This window comes from Aspergillus neoniger (genome assembly GCF_003184625.1).
Source record: "Aspergillus neoniger CBS 115656 unplaced genomic scaffold BO87scaffold_8, whole genome shotgun sequence".
Taxonomy (NCBI): domain Eukaryota; kingdom Fungi; phylum Ascomycota; class Eurotiomycetes; order Eurotiales; family Aspergillaceae; genus Aspergillus; species Aspergillus neoniger.
Window position 1 is genome coordinate 512146 of NW_020291136.1, and position 24637 is coordinate 536782.

General features: G+C 49.9%; 10 protein-coding genes across 10 annotated transcripts; 6 read left to right on the plus strand and 4 right to left on the minus strand.

Annotated features, from left to right (window-relative positions):
- Nucleotides 1–510: 510 nt before the first annotated feature.
- Nucleotides 511–1986, minus strand: BO87DRAFT_452681 (uncharacterized protein; the record flags this gene model as incomplete). Its single annotated transcript, XM_025628511.1, has 3 exons — nucleotides 511–1371; nucleotides 1434–1509; nucleotides 1628–1986. The coding sequence occupies 3 exons, from the start codon at nucleotides 1984–1986 to the stop codon at nucleotides 511–513; spliced, it is 1296 nt and encodes a 431-aa protein (XP_025482205.1).
- A 674-nt stretch (nucleotides 1987–2660) lies between these two features.
- On the minus strand, nucleotides 2661–4302 carry BO87DRAFT_354081 (uncharacterized protein). The gene is made up of 4 exons (XM_025621267.1): nucleotides 4136–4302; nucleotides 3956–4056; nucleotides 3751–3878; nucleotides 2661–3699 (listed from the first exon to the last, which is right to left on the minus strand). Exons 1-4 carry the CDS (start codon nucleotides 4236–4238, stop codon nucleotides 2772–2774), a joined length of 1260 nt encoding a protein of 419 aa, XP_025482206.1. The 5' UTR covers nucleotides 4239–4302; the 3' UTR covers nucleotides 2661–2771.
- Nucleotides 4303–4447: 145 nt separating this feature from the next.
- On the minus strand, nucleotides 4448–7701 carry BO87DRAFT_457056 (calpain-like protease PalBory). Its single transcript, XM_025628774.1, has 4 exons — nucleotides 7330–7701; nucleotides 6877–7250; nucleotides 6575–6806; nucleotides 4448–6518 (listed from the first exon to the last, which is right to left on the minus strand). Exons 1-4 carry the CDS (start codon nucleotides 7378–7380, stop codon nucleotides 4602–4604), a joined length of 2574 nt encoding a protein of 857 aa, XP_025482207.1. The 5' UTR covers nucleotides 7381–7701; the 3' UTR covers nucleotides 4448–4601.
- A 177-nt stretch (nucleotides 7702–7878) lies between these two features.
- Nucleotides 7879–9637, plus strand: BO87DRAFT_329783 (putative peroxisomal carrier protein). The gene is made up of 4 exons (XM_025620270.1): nucleotides 7879–8366; nucleotides 8441–8985; nucleotides 9041–9278; nucleotides 9329–9637. Exons 1-4 carry the CDS (start codon nucleotides 8266–8268, stop codon nucleotides 9450–9452), a joined length of 1008 nt encoding a protein of 335 aa, XP_025482208.1. The 5' UTR covers nucleotides 7879–8265; the 3' UTR covers nucleotides 9453–9637.
- Nucleotides 9638–9837: 200 nt separating this feature from the next.
- On the plus strand, nucleotides 9838–11132 carry BO87DRAFT_457058 (thermonuclease family protein). Its single transcript, XM_025628775.1, has 2 exons — nucleotides 9838–10384; nucleotides 10450–11132. The coding sequence occupies exons 1-2, from the start codon at nucleotides 10010–10012 to the stop codon at nucleotides 10873–10875; spliced, it is 801 nt and encodes a 266-aa protein (XP_025482209.1). The 5' UTR covers nucleotides 9838–10009; the 3' UTR covers nucleotides 10876–11132.
- Nucleotides 11133–12434, minus strand: BO87DRAFT_329788 (adenylate kinase ADK2). The gene is made up of 2 exons (XM_025620271.1): nucleotides 11970–12434; nucleotides 11133–11904 (listed from the first exon to the last, which is right to left on the minus strand). Exons 1-2 carry the CDS (start codon nucleotides 12139–12141, stop codon nucleotides 11372–11374), a joined length of 705 nt encoding a protein of 234 aa, XP_025482210.1. The 5' UTR covers nucleotides 12142–12434; the 3' UTR covers nucleotides 11133–11371.
- Nucleotides 12435–13135: 701 nt separating this feature from the next.
- On the plus strand, nucleotides 13136–14997 carry BO87DRAFT_354093 (DNA primase subunit PRI2). The gene is made up of 3 exons (XM_025621268.1): nucleotides 13136–13389; nucleotides 13442–13992; nucleotides 14044–14997. Exons 1-3 carry the CDS (start codon nucleotides 13200–13202, stop codon nucleotides 14803–14805), a joined length of 1503 nt encoding a protein of 500 aa, XP_025482211.1. The 5' UTR covers nucleotides 13136–13199; the 3' UTR covers nucleotides 14806–14997.
- A 402-nt stretch (nucleotides 14998–15399) lies between these two features.
- On the plus strand, nucleotides 15400–18411 carry sec23 (GTPase-activating protein SEC23). Its single transcript, XM_025622780.1, has 7 exons — nucleotides 15400–15670; nucleotides 15727–15857; nucleotides 15922–16216; nucleotides 16285–16755; nucleotides 16812–17909; nucleotides 17965–18158; nucleotides 18216–18411. The coding sequence occupies exons 1-7, from the start codon at nucleotides 15578–15580 to the stop codon at nucleotides 18238–18240; spliced, it is 2307 nt and encodes a 768-aa protein (XP_025482212.1). The 5' UTR covers nucleotides 15400–15577; the 3' UTR covers nucleotides 18241–18411.
- A 283-nt stretch (nucleotides 18412–18694) lies between these two features.
- BO87DRAFT_384527 (60S ribosomal protein uL11) lies at nucleotides 18695–19443 on the plus strand (the record flags this gene model as incomplete). The annotated part of the gene is made up of 5 exons (XM_025624688.1): nucleotides 18695–18698; nucleotides 18759–18792; nucleotides 18862–18982; nucleotides 19050–19374; nucleotides 19430–19443. The coding sequence occupies 5 exons, from the start codon at nucleotides 18695–18697 to the stop codon at nucleotides 19441–19443; spliced, it is 498 nt and encodes a 165-aa protein (XP_025482213.1).
- Nucleotides 19444–23521: 4078 nt separating this feature from the next.
- Nucleotides 23522–23967, plus strand: BO87DRAFT_229925 (uncharacterized protein). The gene has a single exon (XM_025618757.1). It carries the CDS (start codon nucleotides 23641–23643, stop codon nucleotides 23908–23910), a length of 270 nt encoding a protein of 89 aa, XP_025482214.1. The 5' UTR covers nucleotides 23522–23640; the 3' UTR covers nucleotides 23911–23967.
- The last annotated feature ends 670 nt before the right edge of the window (nucleotides 23968–24637 follow it).

Consider the following 24637-nt stretch of genomic DNA (forward strand, 5'->3'; position numbering starts at 1 on the left):
AAACAATGTGCTACCGGAAAATTCATCCCCACCAATACCACGAAACACCCGGTGACACTGAAATCAGTACGTATAACTCTGGGTTAAGTTATACTCAGTAGTAGTGGTGGGATCAAATCATACCAAGTTCGCAATTGTACCCACGACGGGTGGGAAAAGGTATCTATCTTTGCCTAGAGCCTGTACTGCAAGGCGGTTTATCATTTCTACTTTCGAGTAGTAGTTGCCACTGTCAATCCATATACGGGGTTTGATATTATCTGTATACGGGATTTGGATCGGCCTCTTAACTCAGGTTCTAGATTCAAGGTCTACATGACGGGGACTGTAAAGTTTATCAAAGCCTAGCCTAGCTCTAGCATACTGTGAATACAAGAACTTTCCTCAACTATGTCCAACTGTAAACAATGGCCCTATCCAGCCAGAAGACATGCAAACCAACCCAACCACAGTATGTAAGAAAGGTAGATAGAAAGATACCAACCGAAGAAGACAGTACAATCAGTACAATCAGGAAGTCCCCACATGAAGCATCACTCTAATCTTGAAGACCGCTCCGGAGGAAGAAGCTTCATCCTGTGCATCCGCTTCAGCCTGCCAAACATTATCCAATTCCTGCAACATAATGAGCAGATCCTCATTACATTCGCGACGCACACGAATCTCAAAGTCCGACCAGTCAAACCTGACCGACGCAGCGAAAACCTGAGGCGACATGGAATCCCATTTCAACTGCGCTGAGGGGCTCCACTCCATCACGTTGCACTGTTCCGCCATGTGCTCCAGGAAGTCCGTGGCCTGGGCAGCGAAATCCGTGAATGGAAGCCACACGGGAGCCATTCCTACTTGGTTGCTTGCTGTGACGAGAAACTTGGTGTCTTTTGCATACTCAGACGTAGTCATATTGATCTGGTTGTTGTTTTCTGTAATAGGGGATTTGGTGTTCTTCGCCTGGGGATACTGGGGAGCAGCGTCAGTCATGCCAGCGTGGTTGCTGTTGCTCTCTGTGGTGAGGGACTTGGGGTCCTTTGTGTACTGGGGAGCAGCACGGTGTACGAATGTTCCCTGGACTGGAGCAGATATACTCTCTTTCCCTTTGGGGGTTTTCAATTGGACCTCTGGGGTTTCCTTGTAGCGGTTAGCTAGAGAAGTGCGCTGTTTCTTGGACTTCTTCGCTGTATTGTTTGGGATTTCAGCCTCGGGCTCAGAGTCAGAGACGATTGCCTTGAACGGCCGAATGGTGCTTGGGGTACTGCGGGTCCGCGCCTTGTAAACAGGCTTGTCGGTGTCGTCCTCGTCCGTCTCCTTGACAGTAGATTTTCTCTTTTTGGTACTAGCCGTTTCGAAGGGTGCTTTGGCCGGTTGTGTTGGCTGAACGTTCCATTAAACGTGTTAATACAGGGTTGAATATGAACAGAAAACGAAGTGCATACCTTTGCCTTCTCTTGACTTAGTCTGGAATAGTTCTTCGCCTTCCTAAGTAGCAGAATAGCAATGGTTCGAGCGATCCTATACAATAATCAGTACAGTCAAGTCATTCGGGAGCAATGCATGTCAAAGTAAGATAGAGAGAAAGAAGGAACGAAGAACGGATGGAAGGTAAACAAAGAAGAAGTGAAAAACTTACTCCTCACTCTGAGCCGGATAAGTGCAAAGCGTCTTCTCATCCGCAAGGGATTCTTCCTGTAGATACTTCTTTCTGTTCGCTGGAGTTCCCCAGTACTTCAGACCGTACTCTTCGACGAAACTCTTAGCGCAGTTGTGTCGTTCGTCCTCAGCGTTGAGAATATCGGTCCATTCCCATTCGCTCTGCTCTACATGATCCTTCACCAAACCAAGGAACTCACGGCCATACTCTTCCTTGAGGTCCAGGAAATGAACGAACTGTTTGTCTCTCCAGGATGCCTTGACCTCACCACGGTCTAGAAGTTCTTTCATAGTTTCAGTTCCACTGACGGAGGAGGTTGGACTTGAGGCAGAAGACATTATGATGTTGGTACTTGGGTCTGGGGTACGGTCCCGGTGGGAGTACTTGAAGGGGTTGGTTGGGAGAGAACGAAACATGAGGTGTCAGTGTGTATGCTGGAGGTAGGGGTAGAGGGAAGAAAGACGCGGGGAGGATAGGATGGGGGAGAAAAGGTAGGGAAGAAGAGGCGAGCTCTTGCCATGCTTATATAGTATCTGGTGTTGAGGGGCGAAGTGAATGTGAGTGAAAATTCGTCGCTATAGCGATGTGAGGGGTTTGGTGCTTGTTGGGAAGCAGAGGTGAGAGTGAGAGGTATTTGATTGGAGAACGCAGTAAACATAGAAGAAATCAGTGCTTAGAGGGCTTACAACGTGATCGTGTGCACGTTGCAGAACAAGCACGATCTTTGTCAATCATGCTGCAGATAGGCGTGTTTGGCAATTAAGCCATGTTGGACTAGACTCTGAACTGATTATCAACCTCGGCTAGGAGGACGTAGGCTTATGGGCCATGTTGATAGACGCTGAAGACGCTGAAGACATTGGGTAGAAGACATAGTGAAACAACAGGCAAGTAGAAAGCAGGAGGTACTAGTTGAAGAAAGAAGATGCAATATTTTAGAAGAGGAACTACTTCGAAAGGATAGGAACTGATACGTCAACATTACTGTACACTATCAGGTTTGAAGTAGCATGAGTTCTTGTCATAAGATGGTCTTGATATTCATAGCTCAGTCAGGTTGGATGTTTTTCTATGCTTCTCAGCTTGCAAATACGTCAATCCCAGGCACACGTCCCACATCATTTCATTCCGCGCCGAGATAGCGAAGTGAGTTCTTTAGCTCTTTGATCGCTGTGTTAACATCGTCAAATGTCAGGGCTGACACGGCCCAGCGGGCATGCTTCTGAGCAAGAGCTATGGCTTGGTCATCAAGTGACTGAGGGTTCACTCCACTGGAACTAGAAGCGGCGGGTGCAGGTGGAGGTGGTGTAGATGACGGGAAACTTTGAGGAGTAGGACTAGAGACTACAGGCACTGTTGCAGAGGATGATTGTACAAACGGTGGAGGCGGAGCGACGCTGCTTGTCGGTTTGGTGTAGAACGAGCTTGCGTCGTGAGAAGCTGCCGACGGGCTCGAAGGCGGGATGGAGGACGGTGGAGGGAAGGAGTGGAACGAGTCAGCACGAGCTTGCGGAGGCTTTGCACCAATATCCGCGGGTGTATCTGGATTGTTGGGTACTGAGGGAGCAGCAGGTGAAGTGAAAGTCTCTGGAGCAGAGGGGAGATTCAGCGGTGCGCCTGGCTCCGCATCGCCCTCCTCGTTCGAAGTAGACATCGGGTCCGCTCCGGAGTGAGCAGCCGGAACATCGGCAAACGTGGTCGGAGGTTGCGGGAGACTGAGAGGTGATTGTGAAGGTTGCATAGACTCATCAGGGACCTCTTCAACAGAAGGCTGCCCAGGTTGTGCGGCTGACGATCCCACGATGGCCTGCACTTCGGGATCGTCCTGCTTGGCCTCCATTCCCCTAAGTTCACTTTCGAGTTCATCTTCCTCAGTAGGCGCCGGGTTGGACGCATTAGGATCCTCTCCCGCCTTGATAGCCTTTATGATCCTCACCGCATGGTACTTGCAGAACTTGATCTTCGCGGCGATCTCAGGTTCCGGAGGGTTGGTCCAAATTTGACACAATTCGAGGAACGTAGCAGCAGCTTGGAACGTATCGGCCGTCTGTCTAATACCGGGTCAGTCTTGGTGCGGGTATTAATTCACGAAAACAACCCACTTGGTCACTTTATTGGCTTTCATTGTCGCCTCCGCACGGCCAAGGATCTCCAATCCGAACTGCTCCACGTAGGCATTGGCAGCCACCGCATCGGTTACCGCATCATTATCGACATTTTCACTCTTGAACTGAATTCAGACGGGATATGTGTAAGTCTTTGGGAAGTGCGCGCCATCGTAGCGGGGGTGTCCTGCGCCCGACGTACCTGCTCCAACTTGTCCACCAGGTCCGTTGTGTATAGCTTGACATCGTCGTCGGAAGTGTGTAGTCCCCGTCCGATGATCTGATTAACAATCCAGAAGTTACCTGTAATCGAGAAGCGAACATTAGTCAGTTTATGTGGCCTTCCATTTGAGCAGCAACATGCGCGATCAACGGCACTTACACCAGTAGGCAACAACGGGCTTCGCGCGTTCGAGCTGAGCCGCCCGCAACGCGTACCGCCCAATGTCGGCGGATCTCAAACTAGCGGGGATATTGCTCGCCATGGGGTTGGGTGGGACGCTGACGTCCAGGAGGTCAGAGCTGCAACGGTCAGGATGCAGGAGGAAGATGCACGATGCAGGGCGGGGATGACGTTGGAGGTGGAACTGCGCCAAGCTGGTCTCGGGTCGGCCTAGCGTTCCTGACTTTGGCCTCGGCCCATAGTTGTACTATATACTACATTGTTTACCACAACATGTAAATCAAAGATTACCTCAACCACATAGATCATGTTATTTTCCTGGTCAGAGTATGTAGCCAATTGTCAAAGCTAGATATTGCAAGACTTCACGCCGTTTCCCACGCCGGTTAACCCATGCCAGTCCTGCAAAGAACCCTCCGCCAAAGTTAAGAGAACTATCAATCAATCATGCATCCTCAACGATCCATTCGCCGATATCCACCCGCTCCTCGGCCAAAGCTTCGACTTCAAAGTGGTCCTCAACTTGTCCCCCAGGTCCTCCAATTCTCTCAATGACTATCCAGGCTCCACCCTGATCTGCGAGACCCGGATGCAGATCGAAGTCCTCAATTCGTACTCCAGATATCGCATCACTATGGTTCCCATCTTCAGAAGTAGCCAGTATCTCCTTGTACGGCCCTTGACCAAGCTCTACTGTCATCAACATTGGAGACGGGCCAACGGCGCGATTTCCGATCGTAGACATTCTGCTCCGTCCTATCAGCTTAATGCGGGTCAAGCGATTGGTCTCCAAGGATGCCAGCATCCGATCTTTCCCAGGAGTCAAGACCCCGATATCAGATATGACTGCTCGTCGCCCTGCTGCCTCTGGTGCAAGCGGCTTCACGTCGCACGGTAATGCCGACGAAATCCAGAGTGTGAACCGCCCAAGTTGGTCCGGGGCGAAGGTTGAGCAGACGAGCGTGTAGACTCCTTCGCCGAGTCTCTTCTTTTCCGCAAGAGACCCGCCACGCCGGTAATCACCGCTATCGGTTATGATTTCGCGGTTCCGAACCCTAGTCACACGCTGTCCATTGGACCAGAACAACTTGACATGCGTAGCGAGCTCCGGCTCCGATGGTTCCAGCAGAATTGATATATCTGTATCGTCATGAACCTCGAGTCGGAACTGAGGATTAAACGGGTAGCGGGCAGATTCGGCGTTTCCTCCTGCCGTGGAAGGCATCCACATTCCTTGAGTTTTTGTCAGGCAAGCGTATCGGTTCTGGGCAGGCGCCAAGAGCAAGGGATTGTCGGACAGAGCCGACAATGTGAAGTTCTGGCTGACAGCGGGTAATGACTGCTCAGAAACCGCGACAGTGTAGGTCGTGCCTGGAGGCATTTCCAGTCTCATGAGAGTATTTGGCGAGTCAACGTATGGACCGCGGTGAAGGGCTCCTTCACTTAATGCCACTCGTTTTCCATTTGCGTTGAACACGTAGATGCTAATGAATCCTGGTTCCAGATCGTCTTGGGGCACTTGATTCTGCTCATCATGATGAATCGACCTGAAGTGCTTCCCAAGCAGTAGCCAGACATTACCGCCAATCTCAGAGGTAATAGCAAACTGGGGGTTTTTCGCGAAGCAGCCAGCCACCCCTCTGGCAGTCGAAAGGTCCCATGTAAAGTGAATATCTTCCCGATAGCGAAAGATTCCCGGATTCCAGTTCAAATACAGATTCTCAAAGTTTTGTAGGACACTCTCACAATCCATCCAGTAGGTCCTTGGTAAGGAGGACGCAGGGGTGTGAGATGTACGTCCAAGTCCGAAACCGTCTGCGATATCTCCGGTGGTGGCATCGTCACCTGCCCATGGGTTCTTTACAAGCATTTGGCGACGATCTCTCTGCTCTCTCATATCCAAGATAGCGTAGTCATGTTCGCTCGCTAAGCCTAGTTCTTTCTGCTCCCTCTCGGTTAATTTGCCCGTACCTATCGTCAGTAGGACATCGCCATGCCGGAAGCGCTTGAATAGCCGCCTCCAGAGTTGCTCTGCAGTTACATCATCTTGATGGAGGAAGACCTGCTCAGGAATCCAGCCTGTCAAGACCCACAAATCTGTACCAGAATTGCTCCCAGGAAAGTCATAGCCCCCTCGAAGCTTCAGATACGCCTTTTCTACAAAGGCCGGCCACAGAAAGTTAGGATTATTTCGATCAACAACATGAAGTGATCTTGTTGTTTTTGACGCCGGCAAGCGATCATCAATGACAACTTTTCTGAAACATCCATTGAAATAAAAGCGGAATATGTATTTTCCTGAAGGGGAAATTATTGGATTTACCTGCCCGTATTCGCAGGGGAAAACGATGGGAAGATGGTGCTGTAATTGTTAGGAGCATGTTCCTTGCAGGAATGTCATGTTGAAGAACATCATACCTTGTCTAGACCACGCTCCGACCTTGATGTAGCAGCACAGAGACTGGCAACGACGGAGCAGTCGGTCAACATATCTTGGACGAGATCTGTAGTGCCTAAAACCGACATCACAGGCATTCTTGATTTCAGGCCATGTATGCCGTTTGCATGCTTAGACAACAGCTCAGAGGGACGCTCCCAGCCTGCCAGAATGCGCCTTTGCTGTTTGGACAGGTGAAGGTCTGGCTTGTCACTGGACCCAGTCAGCATCTAGAAATCAACATTTGACGATGCCTCCAACATCAGGGACTAGATAGACGTACGTAAAAAGCCCTTCAACTCCCTTCTCGAAATCTTCGGGGCCCGGGGCATTTTTCCATGGAGGAAAGATAAAGCCATTTAGCTTTGCGCTCTCAAGCAGAATAATCTCCTCACGTGTGGTAAGTTTACGTGTGGATTTGGGGAATCGCGCCGTGAGACCGCTTTTCTCTTGGATCTGGACAACGGCCTGCCAGTCCTTGTTCTGTTTGATCTTTTCTGCCCGTGTGAGCCATTCCTTACATTTCGCATCAAGAGCCTGTCTATCCTTTGATTCGGTTGTCAGACTCAACGCCTTCATGTAATTTTCGGCGGCGTCGATAGCAGACTCAAGGGCCTGGCCTTGAGTAATAGCACTAGATGCATCTCGCTCAGCTTTCTGGCTACTGGTTAGTCAGAAGAACCTCTATGGTGGTGATTGACACCGAACTGGAAGTAGAAAAGAGTAGAATAGTTACCAAGGCCTGGTTGACTAAGAACTTTGTAGATGCAGCGTTCGGTCTAGACATACTGCTGAACCAGCCTCTCTGCAACTACTGCAGATTCGGCTAGCACCTATCAGATGTGAGGCTGTAATACACTACTTGATGATCATGCCGAAGGGGACCTAGTATCTCCGATGATGACATCCGAGGTCCACTACCTTAAGGAATGTGCCAGACCCAAAGCAATAATAGACAGGGGGAACGTGCACTTCCAGATAATCCAAAGATAAGGAAACTTTAGATGAGTTAGTCAGGAAGATGAAACACCAAAGAAAAGGTCGGCAGATGAAGTGTGAATGGTGGCAGGCGAACTGGTGAATGGTGGTACTAGATAGTATGGAGTTGGTAACCGTCGCGTGTCGGTGGGGAGAGACGGCAGTGGGCAGGAAACAGTGGGTGACCCAAAGCGATAACGATCAACAGGCCGGCCATCGGACCGAGGCTCGTTTCGTCATGCGCGCCATCGCTGCGCCGAGGTTCATCTGCCTTGACTTGCTTGTTCGGAGTATCCCTGCCCTCATAGTGCTTCTTGCCGGGCTTCTGGTTTTGTCAGTCACTGACCAGTCCCTGAAACCAGGCACTCGACACCACTTCGCCTGTGATCGCTTCAATCTGTGAACACTGCGGTCGCCAGAGTTCTTTCGCACAGCCCAGAAACTCTCTTCTGTCACCTTCCGATCATTCCACCCTGTGAGCTGCTAGGCTCTCCTGGGAGTCCCCGCTCCGAAATATCGCCAATTATTATTCCGCACCGCCATATTATTCTCAGGTAATAAGTCCGATACTGGCATTTCGGTTAAAGTGTTTCAATAAACGGCTTGGGACGCTGGTCGATATTCTTCTCGCATTTCACGTTACGCCAAATACCTCATCCATTCAATCTACCAACTAATTCATCTCGTCACAATAATGGCCGGCCAGTCGAAGCCCGCACTTTCCCCTTGGGGAAGTGCCGTCGCTGGTGCTACAGGTGCAGTTCTAGCAAACGCTTTGGTCTACCCTCTTGATCTGTATGCAAGTACCTGTTGTCGCTTTAAACACCGAAAAGGAGAATTTACGCTAATAATCATGCGTCAATGCACAGTGTCAAGACGAAACTCCAAGTACAAGTCAAAACAAGCGACTCGAAAGACGAGAATTCCGAAACAGTTCACTATAAATCGACATTAGATGCGATCACCAAGATTGTCGAGAAGGAAGGAATCGAAGGCCTATACTCCGGAATCGCCGGCTCTCTCATCGGTGTGGCGTCCACCAACTTCGCCTACTTCTACTGGTACACCGTTGTGAGAGCCTTCTACATGGCATCCAACAAGGTTCCTAAACCTCCTGGAACTGCCATTGAGCTTTCCCTCGGTGCTGTGGCGGGCGCGGTCGCCCAGATCTTCACTATCCCCGTTGCTGTAATCACCACACGACAACAGACACAAGACAAGAGCGAGAGGAAGGGCTTGATTGAAACTGGAAAGGAGATTGTCGATAGTGAAGATGGTTGGACCGGTCTGTGGAGAGGACTCAAAGCTAGTTTGATCCTGGTGGTCAACCCGGCAATCACATACGGCGCCTATCAGCGCCTCAAAGATATCATCTTCCCTGGGAAGAACAATTTGAAGCCTTGGGAAGCTTTCCGTAAGTAACTCTATCACCATCTATATGTTGTGAGCTAACCCGATTACTTTTGCAGTCCTCGGCGCTCTCTCCAAGGCGCTAGCTACTATTGCGACGCAGCCATTGATTGTGGCCAAGGTCGGCCTGCAGTCCCGCCCACCTCCGGGTCGCGAAGGAAAGCCTTTTAAGACATTCGGCGAGGTCATGCGATATATTGTGCAGAATGAGGGTCTCCTGTCCCTCTTCAAGGGAATTGGTCCCCAGATCATGAAGGGACTCCTGGTACAAGGCTTTTTGATGATGACTAAGGAGAGGTATGTTTAGTCTGGATGAAGAGGCGCAATCACATGCTGACAGCGACCAGGGTTGAACTCATTTTCGTTCTTCTTTTCGCGTACTTGCGGAAGATTAGAGAGCAGAAGCTCAAGAAGCTGGCGGACTCAGCTGCATCGACAGCAAAGACCAGTCTTCCCGCGACCCTCAAATAGACGTTTGATTGATTGATTTATGGCACGGTAACTACCATTCTCTTTTTGTACGAATTTGTTTCTTCTCACTGCGGCGCACTGGTTGTGGGATTTCGTCTGTCTTGTCAGTTTCTGGTATGACCGAAGATACTACTGCAGTTGTCTATAGATAATAACAGCTCAATATCTAGAACATACAATAGCACCAAAAGGATCTACGCATTGCTAATAAAGGTGCTGACAGGTTGCGCTGTACTCTATAACCACATCAGGGGCATCGGCGCACTCTCGTAAGACCAATAATTTAGATTCTCTAAACGTAGATAACTACCATATGCAGCCACCACTCCTCCGCCCCCGGGGCAAAAGGAGCTCACTGACCGCCAAACTTTCACCTCGGCAACAGCTCATCTACGTACGGCCCGAATAAACATCAAACCGGAGACTCTCCTCTCCCTAAGCATAATTCCCCCAATACCAACTACACACCCAATTCCCACCCTCACCTCCAAACCGGCGCCCTCACCGCGCAACCCCCACACCAAAGCCAGGAAGCAGAAGCCCTAGCATGAGCCGTCATGCGATGGCCGCCATGGACTTCCAACGCGCAAGCCACCAACAATGACCACCCCACAGACACCAAAACCGACCCCAAGAACCTCCTCGACTGGAGCGCCTACACCGAACTCCGCACCCTCATCCCAACACTAGTGCTCACAACCGGCATCCTCGGCGCTGTCACCCTGCACCGGACCTACCTCCGCCGATTCCCCACAGCCGTCAACATCACACCCGCATATTACCGTCGGCGGAGTATCCTGGGAAAAGTAACCAGCGTCGGCGATGGCGACAACTTCCGCATCTATCATACACCCGGTGGTAGACTCGCAGGTTGGGGCTGGGTACCCTGGAAGAAGGTTCCCACGACGCGGAAGGAATTAAGGGATCAGACTGTATGCCTTACATCTATACCCCAGGGGAAAGATATGTAACTAACATAGAAATCGGTTTTGAATAGATACACGTCCGTCTAGCCGGCGTCGACGCCCCCGAACAAGCGCATTTCGGACGCCCCGCGCAACCCTTCGGTAAAGAAGCGCACGAGTGGTTAACGAGGTACTTGACAGGCCGGCGTGTGCGGATTTACGTACACCGACAGGACCAGTATCAGCGGGTGGTGGCGACGGTGTTTGTGCGACGGGCGCTGGATTTCCCGATTCCGTTTCGGAGACGCGATGTCGGGTATGAGATGTTGAGGAAGGGGTTGGCGACGGTGTATGAGGCGAAGGTTGGGGCGGAGTTCGGGGGTGAGGTGATGGAGAAGAAGTATCGCAGTGCGGAGTTGTGGGCGAAGGCGAGGGGGTTGGGGCTGTGGAAGGGGTTTAAGAAGGATAGGGATAAGTGGGAGAGTCCGAGGGAGTTTAAGACTAGGACGGGGATGTAGGATGGAGGGGAGAGGAAGAAGTAGGCCCGGTGGAGCTTTTACTTGTTCTTTGTTGATGTTAATGATTGTGTTGTGCTTGTGGTTCGCAATGGGGGCGTTTGTGATTTGTGGTGTGGTTGCATGATGTACAAGTTATGATGATGATACGGCTGATACTGATAGATATCCCTGTCGTTATGTGTCTCTCTGCATTACGCAGCTGATCTTTTGGTTGTATATTTGTGATAATATAGATGAATATCTGGTCATCCATTATCATTGCGGCACTCATTAACATCGTTAGACTGATCATTAGGTTTAACTCGTCCACGAAAAGATGCCAACTGTGTCTGTGTGTAAAGAAGTGGTACAAAAAAGCAGTGTCCCCATCTGCTGCCCTTCTAGGACTGCAGGGATGCGACGCCAACAAGCATAGAGTCAGAATATAACCGATATATAGTACAAGAAGGTATATAGGACCGGGTGTGAGGTTGGGAGACCATCAGGTGGAGAAACTCTAGCAAAACTGCCGCTCAATCTCTGCAAAAAGCTTCGGACTGATCTCGTCGCTAGTGTCGCCCTCGACACGCCATAGACAGCCCTTGCGCTGGTAGTGTTCTAGCAATGCCTTGCTCGTTTCTTCAAACTTGTGCAATCGCTGCTTCCACGTATCGATCGAGTCATCCTCTCTCTGAGTCAGAGGTTCCCCTGTGACATCATCCTTGCCGGGGACTTTAGGCGCATTGAAATCGGTATTGTAGACCCTCCCGGATGGCTCGTGTACCCAGCGCGACGCGATCCGAGAGAGAATGACGGAAGGAGGTGTGACGAGGTGGACGACGAAGTTCACGGGAACGATGGTTTCTAGGCTTGAAGCCTGGGTCGCGGTGCGCGGAAAGCCGTCCAAGATGAAAGATGCAGAGGGCGATATTGATGAACTTGGCGCTGACGAGAGCCAGCCGCGTGATTTGAATTCAGAGGATATGAGGTCGAGGATCATCGAATCGGGGACCAGGTTGCCGGACTGCATCGTGGCTTCTGCTTGAAGGCCTGGGTGCGCAAACCGTTAGACGGATCCTGCCTCCTAAGCATGTTGCAGACTCAAGGTCACTTACCTAGAGGGGTCTTCCTGCGGACATTTTCGCGCAGAAGGTCGCCGGAGCTAATGGAGGCGAGCTCTGGATACCTGGCGAGGAGCCGCTCAGTTTGCGTACCTTTGCCGACACCAGGAGCACCGACGAGAATAATCCGGGCTGCTTTTCTAAGCTGCCGGATTGTAGCGGTCATTTCGCACGCTATTAAGTTATGAGGTTTGTCGATATAGTCTCGGGGTTGGAGGCAATTCGGTGCTCTGGTGCAGCCGTCGTTAAGTATTTGAAGGTAGGGCGAAAGGCGGGTACCTCAACAATTAGTTCGGGGAAAGTGGAGGAATGGCGGGCAGACTATATTATCTCCATTGCGGCTTAGGGAAACAGTTGAGAGGGTGTAGACAGGGATTGCAGGACTGGTAGAGGAAGATAATAGTTTGCGCAGCTTATCGGGCCAGGTCGGTGCTCAGCTGATACGTCGACAAATCTCAAGCCGGGGAAAGCACGCCCTTCCGTGGGGTTTGTAGATGGCTGCCCATTTAGGAAATCGGTGAGCGGAGATCGGAGCGTTTACCGACACATGGGAATGTCGGCTTTTGGCGTTGCAATTGACTGCTTCTTCCACAGTGCTAACTATGAATTCGGACGAAGACAAGTACCATGCAGAGGGTCAGACCATGTTTACTGTCTCACTCACATGCTATGTTGTCGAACTAATTTTGGAAGTAGAGTACGGAGTATAAGGGTGTCTCTACAGGAAGCCTCGGCTTTTATTCTCAATAATCCCGTCCATCAAGCGTAGCAACTATGGTATGTAGGAGAGGACTACTGTATACAGATACGAGATACCTAGTAGTAAGCAGAGGGAAAGAGAATGATGTTGGCTGTCCCAGCCATTTGACTTCATTTTTGAGCCTGTCATGACACTACCGGCGAAGCCCAACAAGTATCCCACATGCGTGTATCATGCTAGCGCTTGCTTCAAGTAGTACATTTAAGACGCAGCTCAGTAGTACACACTTACTTGTGAATCTTACCCCATCAATTAGCCCCGTATCCCTGCTGCACCACTGCGGTGTTGACATGTCCCAATCGAGCTTTACATTAAGTTATGTATCACGTGATTATGGCGCGTCTTGCCCGCGTTTCGCGTCCGTCGCGTGATGGGCCATCCAGTAGTAGGTGTTGCTGAACTGCAGCAGATCAAGCAAAGACCCAAACACCTCAATAGCGTCCAAATCGCTGTTGGAAAGCAAGATGATCCGGCAAGATTTTCGCCGAATTGACCCAAAGAGAAGGGCAACCCTCGACCACAAAAAGAAACAATTCGCGACTCCGGTCTTCAAGCAACAGGACTATCCGCATCGTTTAAACTTCTATGAAATACCCCCGACCGACGAGATCACCCTCGAACAATTTGAGCAATGGGCCATTGATCGATTGAAAGGTTCTTCAACTTACAATCCCGGCATACTATAAATACTCACAATCCTTGACAGTCTTGGCTGAAATCGAAGCCTGTTCTTATCGAAACAAGTCGCCGGCAGAGACCGAAGCGCATATCACACCTCACCTCCAAAAATACCTCCCTCTATCCTCCAACACATCCTCCTCCAACGGTGCGGCGGATCAACGACTGAAAAATGAACGCCAGAAAGATCACTACTCGCACTTTATCTTACGCCTCGCCTTTTCGGCCACAGAGGAACTCCGTCGGCGTTTCGTGAGAGCAGAAACTATGCTTTTCAGATTCCGCTTCCAACGCGACGACACCAGAGAACGACGCGCTTTCATCGAAAGCCTTAATCTTGACTGGGCGCCTGTGGATGATGGGGAGAAACAAAGGCTGGCAGAACAATTGCTCGCCGCCTCCCCGGGTCTACGTCGCATTGACGATGAGACCTGGTACAAGGTGGACTGGGAGAAAGTCCCGGAGTTGGTAGAGAAACGGGCTGTTTTCCTATCCAAAGGGAAAGCGTATGTGCCTGGTAGGGAGCAACTCAGCATGATCATAGCAGAGTTTACGGCTCGATTGGAGCGTGCTCTTGAGGTATGTGAAAACGGTGGACATGGACTGTTATATGGTACTGACGTCTGCTAGCTTACAAGCCGGGCGTTGCCGCGCTTGGACGAAGATGATCGCCTCACCCCGATTCTCAATCACCTCTCGAAGAACTTTGGAAGCGCCGAGTCGGTGTACACGGAAAACGAAGGATTTGTTGATGGCGCCCCGATTACTGCGAACAACATCGATCGACTATCTCAGCATTTTCCACTATGCATGCGCAGTCTTCACATGAACCTACGCAAGAACAACCACTTGAAGCATTACGGACGACTGCAATATACCCTCTTCCTCAAGGGAATTGGATTGTCGCTGGAAGAGTGTATTGTTTTTTGGCGTCAAGGCTTCAAAGGGCTCACCGACGACGAATTCAACTCGCGGTACAAGTACAATATCCGCCACGCTTACGGCGATGTGGGTGGTGATCAGAACCGCAGAGGCCGGGGATACCCTCCGTACTCCTGCCAAAAGATCCTGGGTGATTCAAATCCGGGAGTTGGACAGACCCATGGCTGCCCGTACCGCCACTTCTCTGTCGACAATTTGATCGGTCTTCTTCAGTCTACAGGAGTCAATGACAGGGACGTCCTACGTGGAGTGCGAGAGGATGTCGAGAAAATGCGGTTCCATATCGCTTGCAACAGAGTCTTCGAACATACCCACAAAGCAGATATTAAGAGAGTCAAGGAAGACGGTACATGGAACCAAACTGACCTCGACACCATCGTGCACCCCAATACCTACTTCAAGCGCAGCTATCTCTTGAAGCAAATGGGAAAGGCACCCAAGGATGCCTAACGTCATTGTGATAGGTCCACGAAGCCACGTTCCTTTCTTGCATTTTGGCTCTCGGTTTGCGAATATTCCACCATGCGGGCGTTCCGGGTCAGGCCTTTTTTTTGGAAATGGGAGGATGCGACTGGTCCCATTTTATAGGTAGATAGTTTTATGTAAATTTAAGAGCATGGAATGCACCGAGACAATTAATTCAAAGCGCACATCAATGGCTCTTTTTACGCGTATATCTACTACAGTAACGGTGATTGATAGAAGGGCATGTGACCACAGCTGATTCCCAAATTATCCAAAAGGAACAAAACGTCCTTTCAAAGCCAGGTGCCCAGCAACGGGTCTAATTTACTCTTCGCTCGACACTTTAGACAAAATCACCAACTGAGTGGATGGAAGCTGCCATAGAAAAGGAAAGGAGTCGGCGTTGTGAAGAATATATGGAAAGAAAAAGAAAGAAAAAATGTTGTGGAGGGAAGATGAGCGGGTTTTTAAAGCGCACTAGCGCGATGTACGGGTGCCCGCAGTGACCAGTGATGCTGCAACCTGGCCTTATGGCAACAGGTGCCGCTTCACACAACAGTCTCCTGATCCCCGCATAGTCTCCGGACAACAGCTGCTGGCGTTGCCCATTCTGTGACTGGGTTGTGATATAGGAGGGACCCCCTGCAAACCGGTCTGCGTTGTCTTTATTTGTTATTTCTGGCCCTGTTCCTGCCCGATTAGATCTCCCCTCGTTATCTTCCAGTTACGGAATCCCGTTCCTCCCCAGGCCGCCAACATGGACTACGAAGCGTTGAAGGACCAATGGAGTGATGTCGAGGATCGCGATGGCATCAGACTCAGCTGGAACACGTTTCCGAGTTCTCGCATGGTTTGTCTGCTCTATGGGACCCTCTTGCCCATTTCTGCTAACTTATGCTTCGACAGGAAGCATCCCGCCTTGTTGTCCCCATCGGTGCCGTCTACACACCCCTCAAGGAGAAGCCAGACTCTCCGTTGCTACAATATGAGCCCGTCACTTGCAAGGCGCCTTGTCGGGCGGTGCTGAATCCTTATGCGTATGGCTTCCTCTCAACTGCTAGCAGGCATGGCAATATGAACGACTTGGCTGACATCGCATAGCAACGTTGATGTTCGGGCCCGCATCTGGATATGCCCCTTCTGCCTTATGCGCAACCCCCTGCCCCCTCACTACAAGGATATCACGGAGAGCACGATACCCCCAGAGCTTCACCCCATGAGCACGACAATCGAGTACCAATTGGCACGCCCCGCCCCTGCTCCCCCTATCTTCGTCTATGTTGTCGATACCTGCCAGGACGATGACAGTCTGAAGGCCCTGAAGGACTCTCTGATCATGAGTCTGTCATTGCTGCCTGTGAATGCGTTGGTTGGTCTGATCACATACGGTACAATGGTAGGGATATGCAACCATCTATCTACATTTGGTTCATGTTAGGATGCGTTGTTGACCGTGAACTACAGGCACAAGTACATGAGCTCGGCTACACCGAGTGCGCCAAGTCCTATGTGTTCCGCGGCAGCAAGGAATACGCCGCGAAGCAGGTCCAGGAGATGCTGGGTCTTGCTTCCGGAGTTCGCCCGAACATGCCCCAGCAACCCGCGCGTCCCCCGCTTGGCCCTGCGGCACGGTTCCTCCTTCCCGTTCAGCAGGCCGAGTTCCAGATCACCAACGTGCTCGAACAGCTCCAACGTGACCCGTGGCCTGTTGCCAACGACAAGCGACCTCTCAGATGCACTGGTGTTGCTCTCAGCGTCGCCGTGGGTCTGCTCGAGACCTCCTTCCAGAATGCTGGCGGCCGCATTATGGTCTTCACCAGCGGACCGGCCACTGAGGGTCCCGGTCACGTCGTCGGTCCTGAGCTGAAGGAACCCATCCGTTCACACCACGATATTGACCGCGATAACATCAAATATTACAAGAAGGCTGTTAAGGTGCGTGCTGATCCGACTTGGTTTGAATGCTTTCACAGTATTAATGATGTATCCAGTTCTATGACAACATGGCTAAGCGTGCTGCCAACAACGGACATATTGTTGATGTCTTTGCCGGCTGTCTCGATCAGGTCGGTATGCTGGAGATGAAGAACCTTGCCAACTACACCGGCGGGCATATTCTTCTCACAGACAGCTTCACCTCCTCACAATTCAAGCAGTCCTTCGTTAGGATATTCGACAAGGATGCCAACGATAACCTACTCATGGGCTTCAACGCATCTCTTGAGGTGCTAACTACCAAGGAGCTCAAGGTCACCGGTCTTATCGGTCACGCTGTTTCCCTGAACAAGAAGTCGAGCTCTGTCGGCGAAACGGAATGTGGTATCGGTAACACTTGCGCATGGAAGATGTGTGGAATTGACCCTGCCTCGAGTTACGGCGTCTACTTCGAAATAGCAAACCAGGGTGGACCTGCAGCAGTGCAACCAGGCCCTCAGAGAGGAATGATGCAATTCCTCACATACTACCAGCACTCGTCGGGTCACTACCACCTTCGGGTCACGACGGTCGCGCGGCCCCTCAGCGGTCCTGCCGGTGACCCTACACTGGCGCAGTCTTTCGACCAGGAAGCAGCTGCCGTGTTGATGGCCCGCATCGCTGTCTTCAAGGCTGAAGTTGACGATGGCCCTGATGTGCTCAGATGGGTTGACCGGATGCTCATCAGACTCTGCTCTCGTTTCGCCGACTACCGGAAAGATGACCCGACGTCTTTCCGGTTGGAGAAGAACTTCACCCTCTACCCTCAATTCATGTTCCATCTGCGCCGAAGCCAGTTCTTGCAGGTATTCAACAACTCGCCTGACGAGACTGCTTTCTACCGGCATGTGCTTAACCACGAAGATGTTGGCGACTCTCTTGTTATGATTCAGCCAACTCTGGATTCCTACTCCCTTGAACACGAAGGAAGCCAGCCTGTGCTCTTGGATTCGGCTTCTATCCAGCCCGCTCACATCCTTCTTCTGGACACTTTCTTCCACATCCTGATCTTCCACGGCGAGACTATCGCGGAATGGAGGAAGGCTGGTTACCAGGATCAGGAGGGCTACGAGAACCTGAAGGTGCTCCTTGAGCAACCAAAGGAAGACGCTAGGGTTAGTTCCATGCAATATCGAACTTGTCGAGATACACGCTAACTAGTCTACACAGGAATTGATTTCCGACCGTTTCCCACTGCCCCGTTTCATCGTTTGCGATGCTGGTGGCTCCCAGGCTCGTTTCCTTTTGTCCAAGCTGAACCCATCTACCACCCACACGACAGGAGGATACGGCGGAGGTGTGACGTCGCAGACCATCTTCACTGATGATGTCTCGTTGCAGACTTTCATGGACCATCTCATGAAGTAAGTCCTTTCTTAATCAACACACACATCAAAGCCGTTGCTAACCCTGTTCCCTAGGCTTGCTGTTTCCGGAACCAGCTAGATTTGACGAGGTAATGGCCATGACGAGAGCAAGGGGCGGTTTGCACCAGTCCTCGGGTCGTTTGTATCTTTAGCGGTTATTGATTTTTGTTCGTTACCCTGGAATATAGCAACTACCTAGATTCACCAATTGAATACAAACAAAATATCGTAATATGAGTGGATCAACAAGTGGATCTTTTAGCATCATTTTGACATTTAGTGCTACGTATTTAGTACTTACTATCTAATACAGATAGTAGTTACCGCTTCGGGAAGACAAGCCATTGTCCTGATTGAGGTCACGTGTTTAAATGGGTTGAGCCCTACCAGACTTACCGCTTCTGGGTCTCGCTTAGCGCAGGCGCAACGGCAGCTAAATAACCTTCCGGCCTCAAACAGCTTTTTTTCTTTCCTTCTTCGTACCAACCATCCCGACACCTTCCAAGGACGATTGACGACCTTTCGCACTCGCCATGCGTAAGTATCATCTCCTTGGTGAAATCGAATAGGCGAACTAATATGTCTCCCATTGGGCAGCTCCCAAGTTCGACCCCAATGAGGTGAAGATCATGTAAGTTGCATATTCTGAAGAGTTATCACTCGGCGCATAATTTTGATCAGCTGCTAACAATTCTACTAGCCACCTGAGAGTGACTGGTGGTGAGGTCGGTGCCCAGTCTGCCCTGGCCCCCAAGATTGGTCCTCTCGGTCTGTCCCCCAAGAAGATCGGTGAAGATATCGCCAAGAACACTGGTGACTGGGTAAGCGCGGCGTCCGGATCGAGTATAGGAGGTTACAGTGCTAACGGCATCTTTTTGGGAATTATAGAAGGGTCTCCGTGTCACCGTCCGCCTGACCATCCAGAACCGTCAGGCCGCTGTCTCCGTTGTTCCCTCCGCCTCTTCCCTGGTCATCAAGGCCCTCAAGGAGCCTCCCCGTGACCGCAAGAAGGAGAAGAACATCAAGCACAGCAAGTCCATCCCTCTGGACGAGATCATCGAGATCGCCCGCAAGATGCGCCACCGCTCTCTTGCTAAGGAGCTCAAGGGTACCGTCCTTGAGATCCTCGGTACCGCTTTCTCTGTCGGTTGCCAGGTCGATGGCCGCAGCCCCAAGGACGTCTCCGACGACGTCAAGGCTGGCGAGATCGACAGTATGTCCACCTCCATACCACATTATCCGAGACTTTGGCACTAACTGTTTCGCAGTCCCCTCCGAGTAAATGATTCAAATTCGCGGCGGTCGTGGTTTCTTACCGGCATGCTAGTTACGGAATATGATCATCTTATTCGAAAGAAAAATGTTTTATGAGACATGACTTTAGATTCCCCATTTCTGTTCTTTCGAATTCGATAAGTGTTTTCACTCGACGTCTCCGTTGAGATGCCCCTTTTCTCTTCCTCCCGTCTCACATATGGTTTACTTGCTATCTATGCAAGCTGGATCATAATGAGTCCCACCCCAGATGACCTTTGCAACACTCTGGCCCTTACCGTCTTTTCCCGCCTTCGGGCCTGGAATTGTCATATCACAACGTGGTATAGGCTTATTTTAAGCAAAGAAGAGCAAACCGACCTGCTACTCACCGCGGTATCTTCGAGGGGAGCCTTGTGCTTCTTTCTGTGGATACAGTGGTCCATTTAACGGTCAAAATCACCAATTTAGACCCAGACATTTTCACATGTCTGATGATCGTAGACAATCCATTCAATTCAAACAATGCAATTTACTCTTTTCCAATCCTTCAAGTTTACGTATAGCCACTATGCCTCGGCAATTCCATCAAATCCATCAAGACCGCGTGAATATATCGATTCACAAGTACTACCGACTGAACGATCGGCACCTCCCATGCACATACTAGCCACAACTATTGCCGTCTCGCGCCTGAGGATGGATACTTACGCCCCATCCATAGTCCACTTCATGCATATAATTTTGGTGAAGCATCGACAGTCGCCAAACAGCAACAGCAACTATCTACGTAGGCTGGGAATCGGATGGGGCCGCGCCCGGACACACCGAGAGCCCGAAGATTCCATGAGCTTTCCCCACTCACCGGGGACTTTTAAGTACAGTACCACTAAACTACTGGGATGGTTCAATTGGCGGCGTTCCTGATACGCGCCCGGAGCTGCAGGTGCCGCCTGGGCCCTCCTCTCCCCCCCCTTTAACGAAGACCGATCCCGGGTAACGGTACTCCGTCAGTAGGCAGAAAGAGAAGATGATCAAAGAATGAACAAATGAATGAGTGAGAGAGTGAGTGAATAATGAAAAGAGAGGCATGTCCATGGATGGGGCAAGTAAGTGTCTCATCAGAAGGGGCGATGACTGCGACTCAGAATGCAAGTTGTTGTTTTGATAGGCACAGACAGGCGCACCGACATGCATCAGACTGCATCCATCCCACTTTAGTTGAGTTGATGGAATGGAAAATTTAACTATCTTCTTTCTCGTGACTCACAATCTTGGCTGAGTCAGCCAGGCAGGCAGGCAGTCAAGTTCAGGCTGTGATCATCATCAGAGTCTTTTTTATTTTTTGTAGCCAGCTCAGCATGATGGAATGAAGTAAAAATGCTGTGTTCTTTTGGGAGAAGTGAAACATGGCGGGAGGATTGATGGGGTGGGCGGTGGATGTGTTCGATTCCGCCTCCATACGAATTGGATGGATTTGGCTATGTATAATGCTAACTTAACTAGCAACTAACCGAGATACTTCCTAAGTATCTATACCGAAAGAAATTTCGTTATTTATTAAAACAATGGCCACAAGAAGACGAAGAAAAATGAATTTGACTTTGGCCAGTTCAATTTCTCTTTCCCCCTCCTTTTCTCTCCTCTCCTTCCTCCTAGCTAGTTAGTCTAAACTACTACTACTAAATGTAGTACTCACTGTACAACTATCCTCTACTGGACAGACCAGAAACCCCCTCTTCTAAGCGCCTACGGGAGTGGAGAGGCAGGAAGAGCCACAGCGCAGCAAAGTTTGCCGATCCTCATCGCCAGACCGCTCGTGACATGGCCCATGGATTATCACAGCCTACTCTTCTTTTCATAATATTATTATTTTAATTCGTTTTTGGACTCCCAGGGCGGCCCCGGTCCCGCTGCCCCTCGTTGATCCCCGTCCCTACTTAAAAAAAAGTATCTGCTTTTTACATTGTTTTCTATTACTGTGTCCAGTCTGGACGAACGACGGAGATGACCGTACCGTTGGGATAGCACAGAGAGGAAGGGAAGGGTGAAAACTTGGAAACTCCGGTAACACTTAGATCTGTGGTCAATAACGATGGCTGGAATGGTCTTGTCTGAGTGGATGGGATACAGGAAACGGGGGGCTTGAAACTAAGGTAGGTTTCATGGATCCCTCCTCCATTCCCGAGACCTAGATTTTGAGTTACGCCCGGGGGAAAAATAAATTTGGGGAGAAAGGCGAGAAGGGTGGGATTTCGAAAGTATAATAATAATGCAGCATGTTGTTGTTTGTTGTGTTGATGTTGTTGGTTACAAAATGGGGAAGGGGAGGCCTGATGAATGACATGAATATCTGACATCTTCAAATCATATCCACGATAACTCCTCATGTATGGTGTGTAGGGGAAATATGGATTGGCTAAGAAATACATTTAGGCACGGATCAAAGCGACAGAAAACGCTCAGCAGTTGCTGTCACAAGAGGGAAGGCGGCCTATCAGAATTCCATCGACAATCATCTCCTTTATAACAACACCGCACTCTGTACCACATAGTGCATACTTCTCATACATATTGACATACCTGAGATATCTATCCTATGGCAATGATTCGGCCATCTTTTCCACCTGATCGGACGCGGCATGCGTCTAAGTTGGGATTTTCTTTTCAGCCTCTGAATGCCTCCAGGGCTGCAGAATGATGCTGGCCTTGGGCTTGTGGCCAGGTGTCTCAGCCTCGCGGCGATGTATACGCATACTATACTACTTCTACTTACTAGTACATCGGATGGATACTGCTAATTCAATCTTGCTTCTTTTTCTTGCGAAATTCTCCTATTTAACTAATACTTACTAGTTGACAAGTCTTCTAAGAAAATATCCCTACATATTAATCGGCACTGCTAAGTAGAATGGGTTACGAAATCAATATCGATATAACATACCAACAAAACTCTCCTTTATATACTATATATACTCCGGGATATACAAAGTAGTAATATGATACTAATAAGATATTCACAATATTGATTGATTTTTCATTTAAATCTCAAAATTATGAAATCCACCTTTTCTAATTTCATTCCACCCATCCAAGGCCAGCTCGCAGGCCAATCCTTGACGGACTCCACTCGAACCCACCAAAGGTGCCAGATCGCCCTTCCGCGCTCACCAAACAAACCCTCCCAAACTCCAACTTCCAAGAGGCCCCCAAGGCCCCAAGGCTTGACCACTGCGGGCGCCACTTGCGACCGGGGGGGGGCCATGGCTGCTGGTCCACTGACGTTAGACAGGCCTGGATTCGTTGCCTGCGCCCAAGTGGCTAGCGCCGGTCCATCCTGGCCGTTGGATCGTAGTATCCTCGGGTGGGACTAAAATGTGATGGATGTTCGTGTTTCCCTTGTTTCGCGATTTTCAGGTGGGGGTTGAGGGAAAGGGAAGAAAAGATTCTTTAGTTATGATTATTATTTAGGTTGAGGATTTGGGAGGATTTGCTTGCTCTCCCTTGGATCGGTCGCATATCTGCGTTTTGAGGCAACACAACCCTTTCAAGCCACCGCGTGTTATACCTTTGTGCCACTTACCAAATTTTCCGCATTAATTTGGTACTGTACCTACAGAGGGGTCATCAATAAGTAAGATAGTAAGTACTACGTAGTAGTATCCGCTCAGAGTAAACCAATTTGCACACTTATATGCATGTACCTTTCTATTTTATTTTTTCTTCTCTTCGTTATTTCTACATAAGATATATTTCTTTCCTTTTCCAATGTGAATTTCATATTTTTTTTTTCTGCTTTTCATTTCCCTTCCCCCCTTCCTCTCTTCTCATTTGGTCCCAAGCCACCACCAAGTAATCAACCTGGACGCCCAAACCCACCCGCGTCCCAACTCGGTAACCTCCTCCCCACTCCACCCTGGTCCAGGCCAGCGCCTATTGGCTCCACTCCCGCTGGTCCATCCTCAGAACCCACTCAGGCTGCCCTCCCCCCACCCCAAAAAAGGAACCACCCTAGAACAAAACGGGAGCTATAGGCTGCCGCCGCCCACTGCTTGCGTTTAGGAAGCTCCGCTCTGTCATGATGCGCGTCCCGCTTGATGGAGACTCTGGCTCGTCGATGACTCTTTGTCTGCTACATTAGTGAGTTAGTTCGTAGTAGCTCAGTGCCCGTATGGATATCTTCTGTGAAAGTAAGTAAGTAGTTGGCCTTTTTGATTTTTTATTTATGAATTTTTCCCTTCAAGGCTTTCAATTCCATCTTCTTCCACCTCAATCGGAATTCCTTATCGAATTTTTTTATCCTTTTCTTTTATTTTCCCTCCCGTTGGTCGCATACCTCTGTTTCTCTCTTTCTTTCTTCACGGTCTTGGCCAGTCCTACCCCGGACTCAACTATTTTTTTCTTCTCAATCTCTTTGGGATGTCATCAGCGTTTCCTTGCGCCTGTTTCTCATATTATTCCCCTGTTGATTGTTGACCTCTCCGCCCGCCGTTGAATCTTCTCCGCTTTGAACAGCCAGCCCTGCGGTGCCTTGGATCTGAGGCATCACAGTTTGGAGTACTTCGGTCCAATCAGCTCTTCCCCATCCTGTGAGGGAAAAAAGAGATCGTCAAAAGACGAGAATAATAAGACACGAAAAGAAAAAAAGAAAAGAGAAAAAGAAAAACAAAAAATCATTAATTATTTTTTTTCTCTTTCCCATATCAAAAGACAAGAGGACTGAGAAACATCCCGACACACTAAAGTTGTTGTGATTGCCATCAGCTAGTGGTGCCATGTTCAACCTCTCCCCTACACTATCGTTTCCCTGATTCGGATTTCGTCGGTCGTGACATCGGGGCAGATCTGGGTCCCCGGGCTCTTTAATCCTCCCTCTCTATTCATCTTGCCAATTCTTCCTATTCTTTCCCTACCACACTTGCTTTAGCCATCATCCTATCCTTCACCAAACATCCGTTTGTTCGGTCAGCCTACCTGCCGGTCACTCTCTTTTTCCCATTTTCCCTTTTCCCCTCTTTCGCACTCCACTCACACCACCCCCCAAAGTACAGCATTTCTGCCAAGCGCAGGATTGCCTAGTGGTTGATCGCGTCGTGCGGACACCTGCGTCAGTGTGGGCGCTCTAGCAAGCTGACTAGGGCTGTGATTCTCTCTCATCGATCCCTTTCCCTCCCTTGCATCGTTTCTTCACCCACCTGTCTCTCACGCAGCAAATAGCGTTG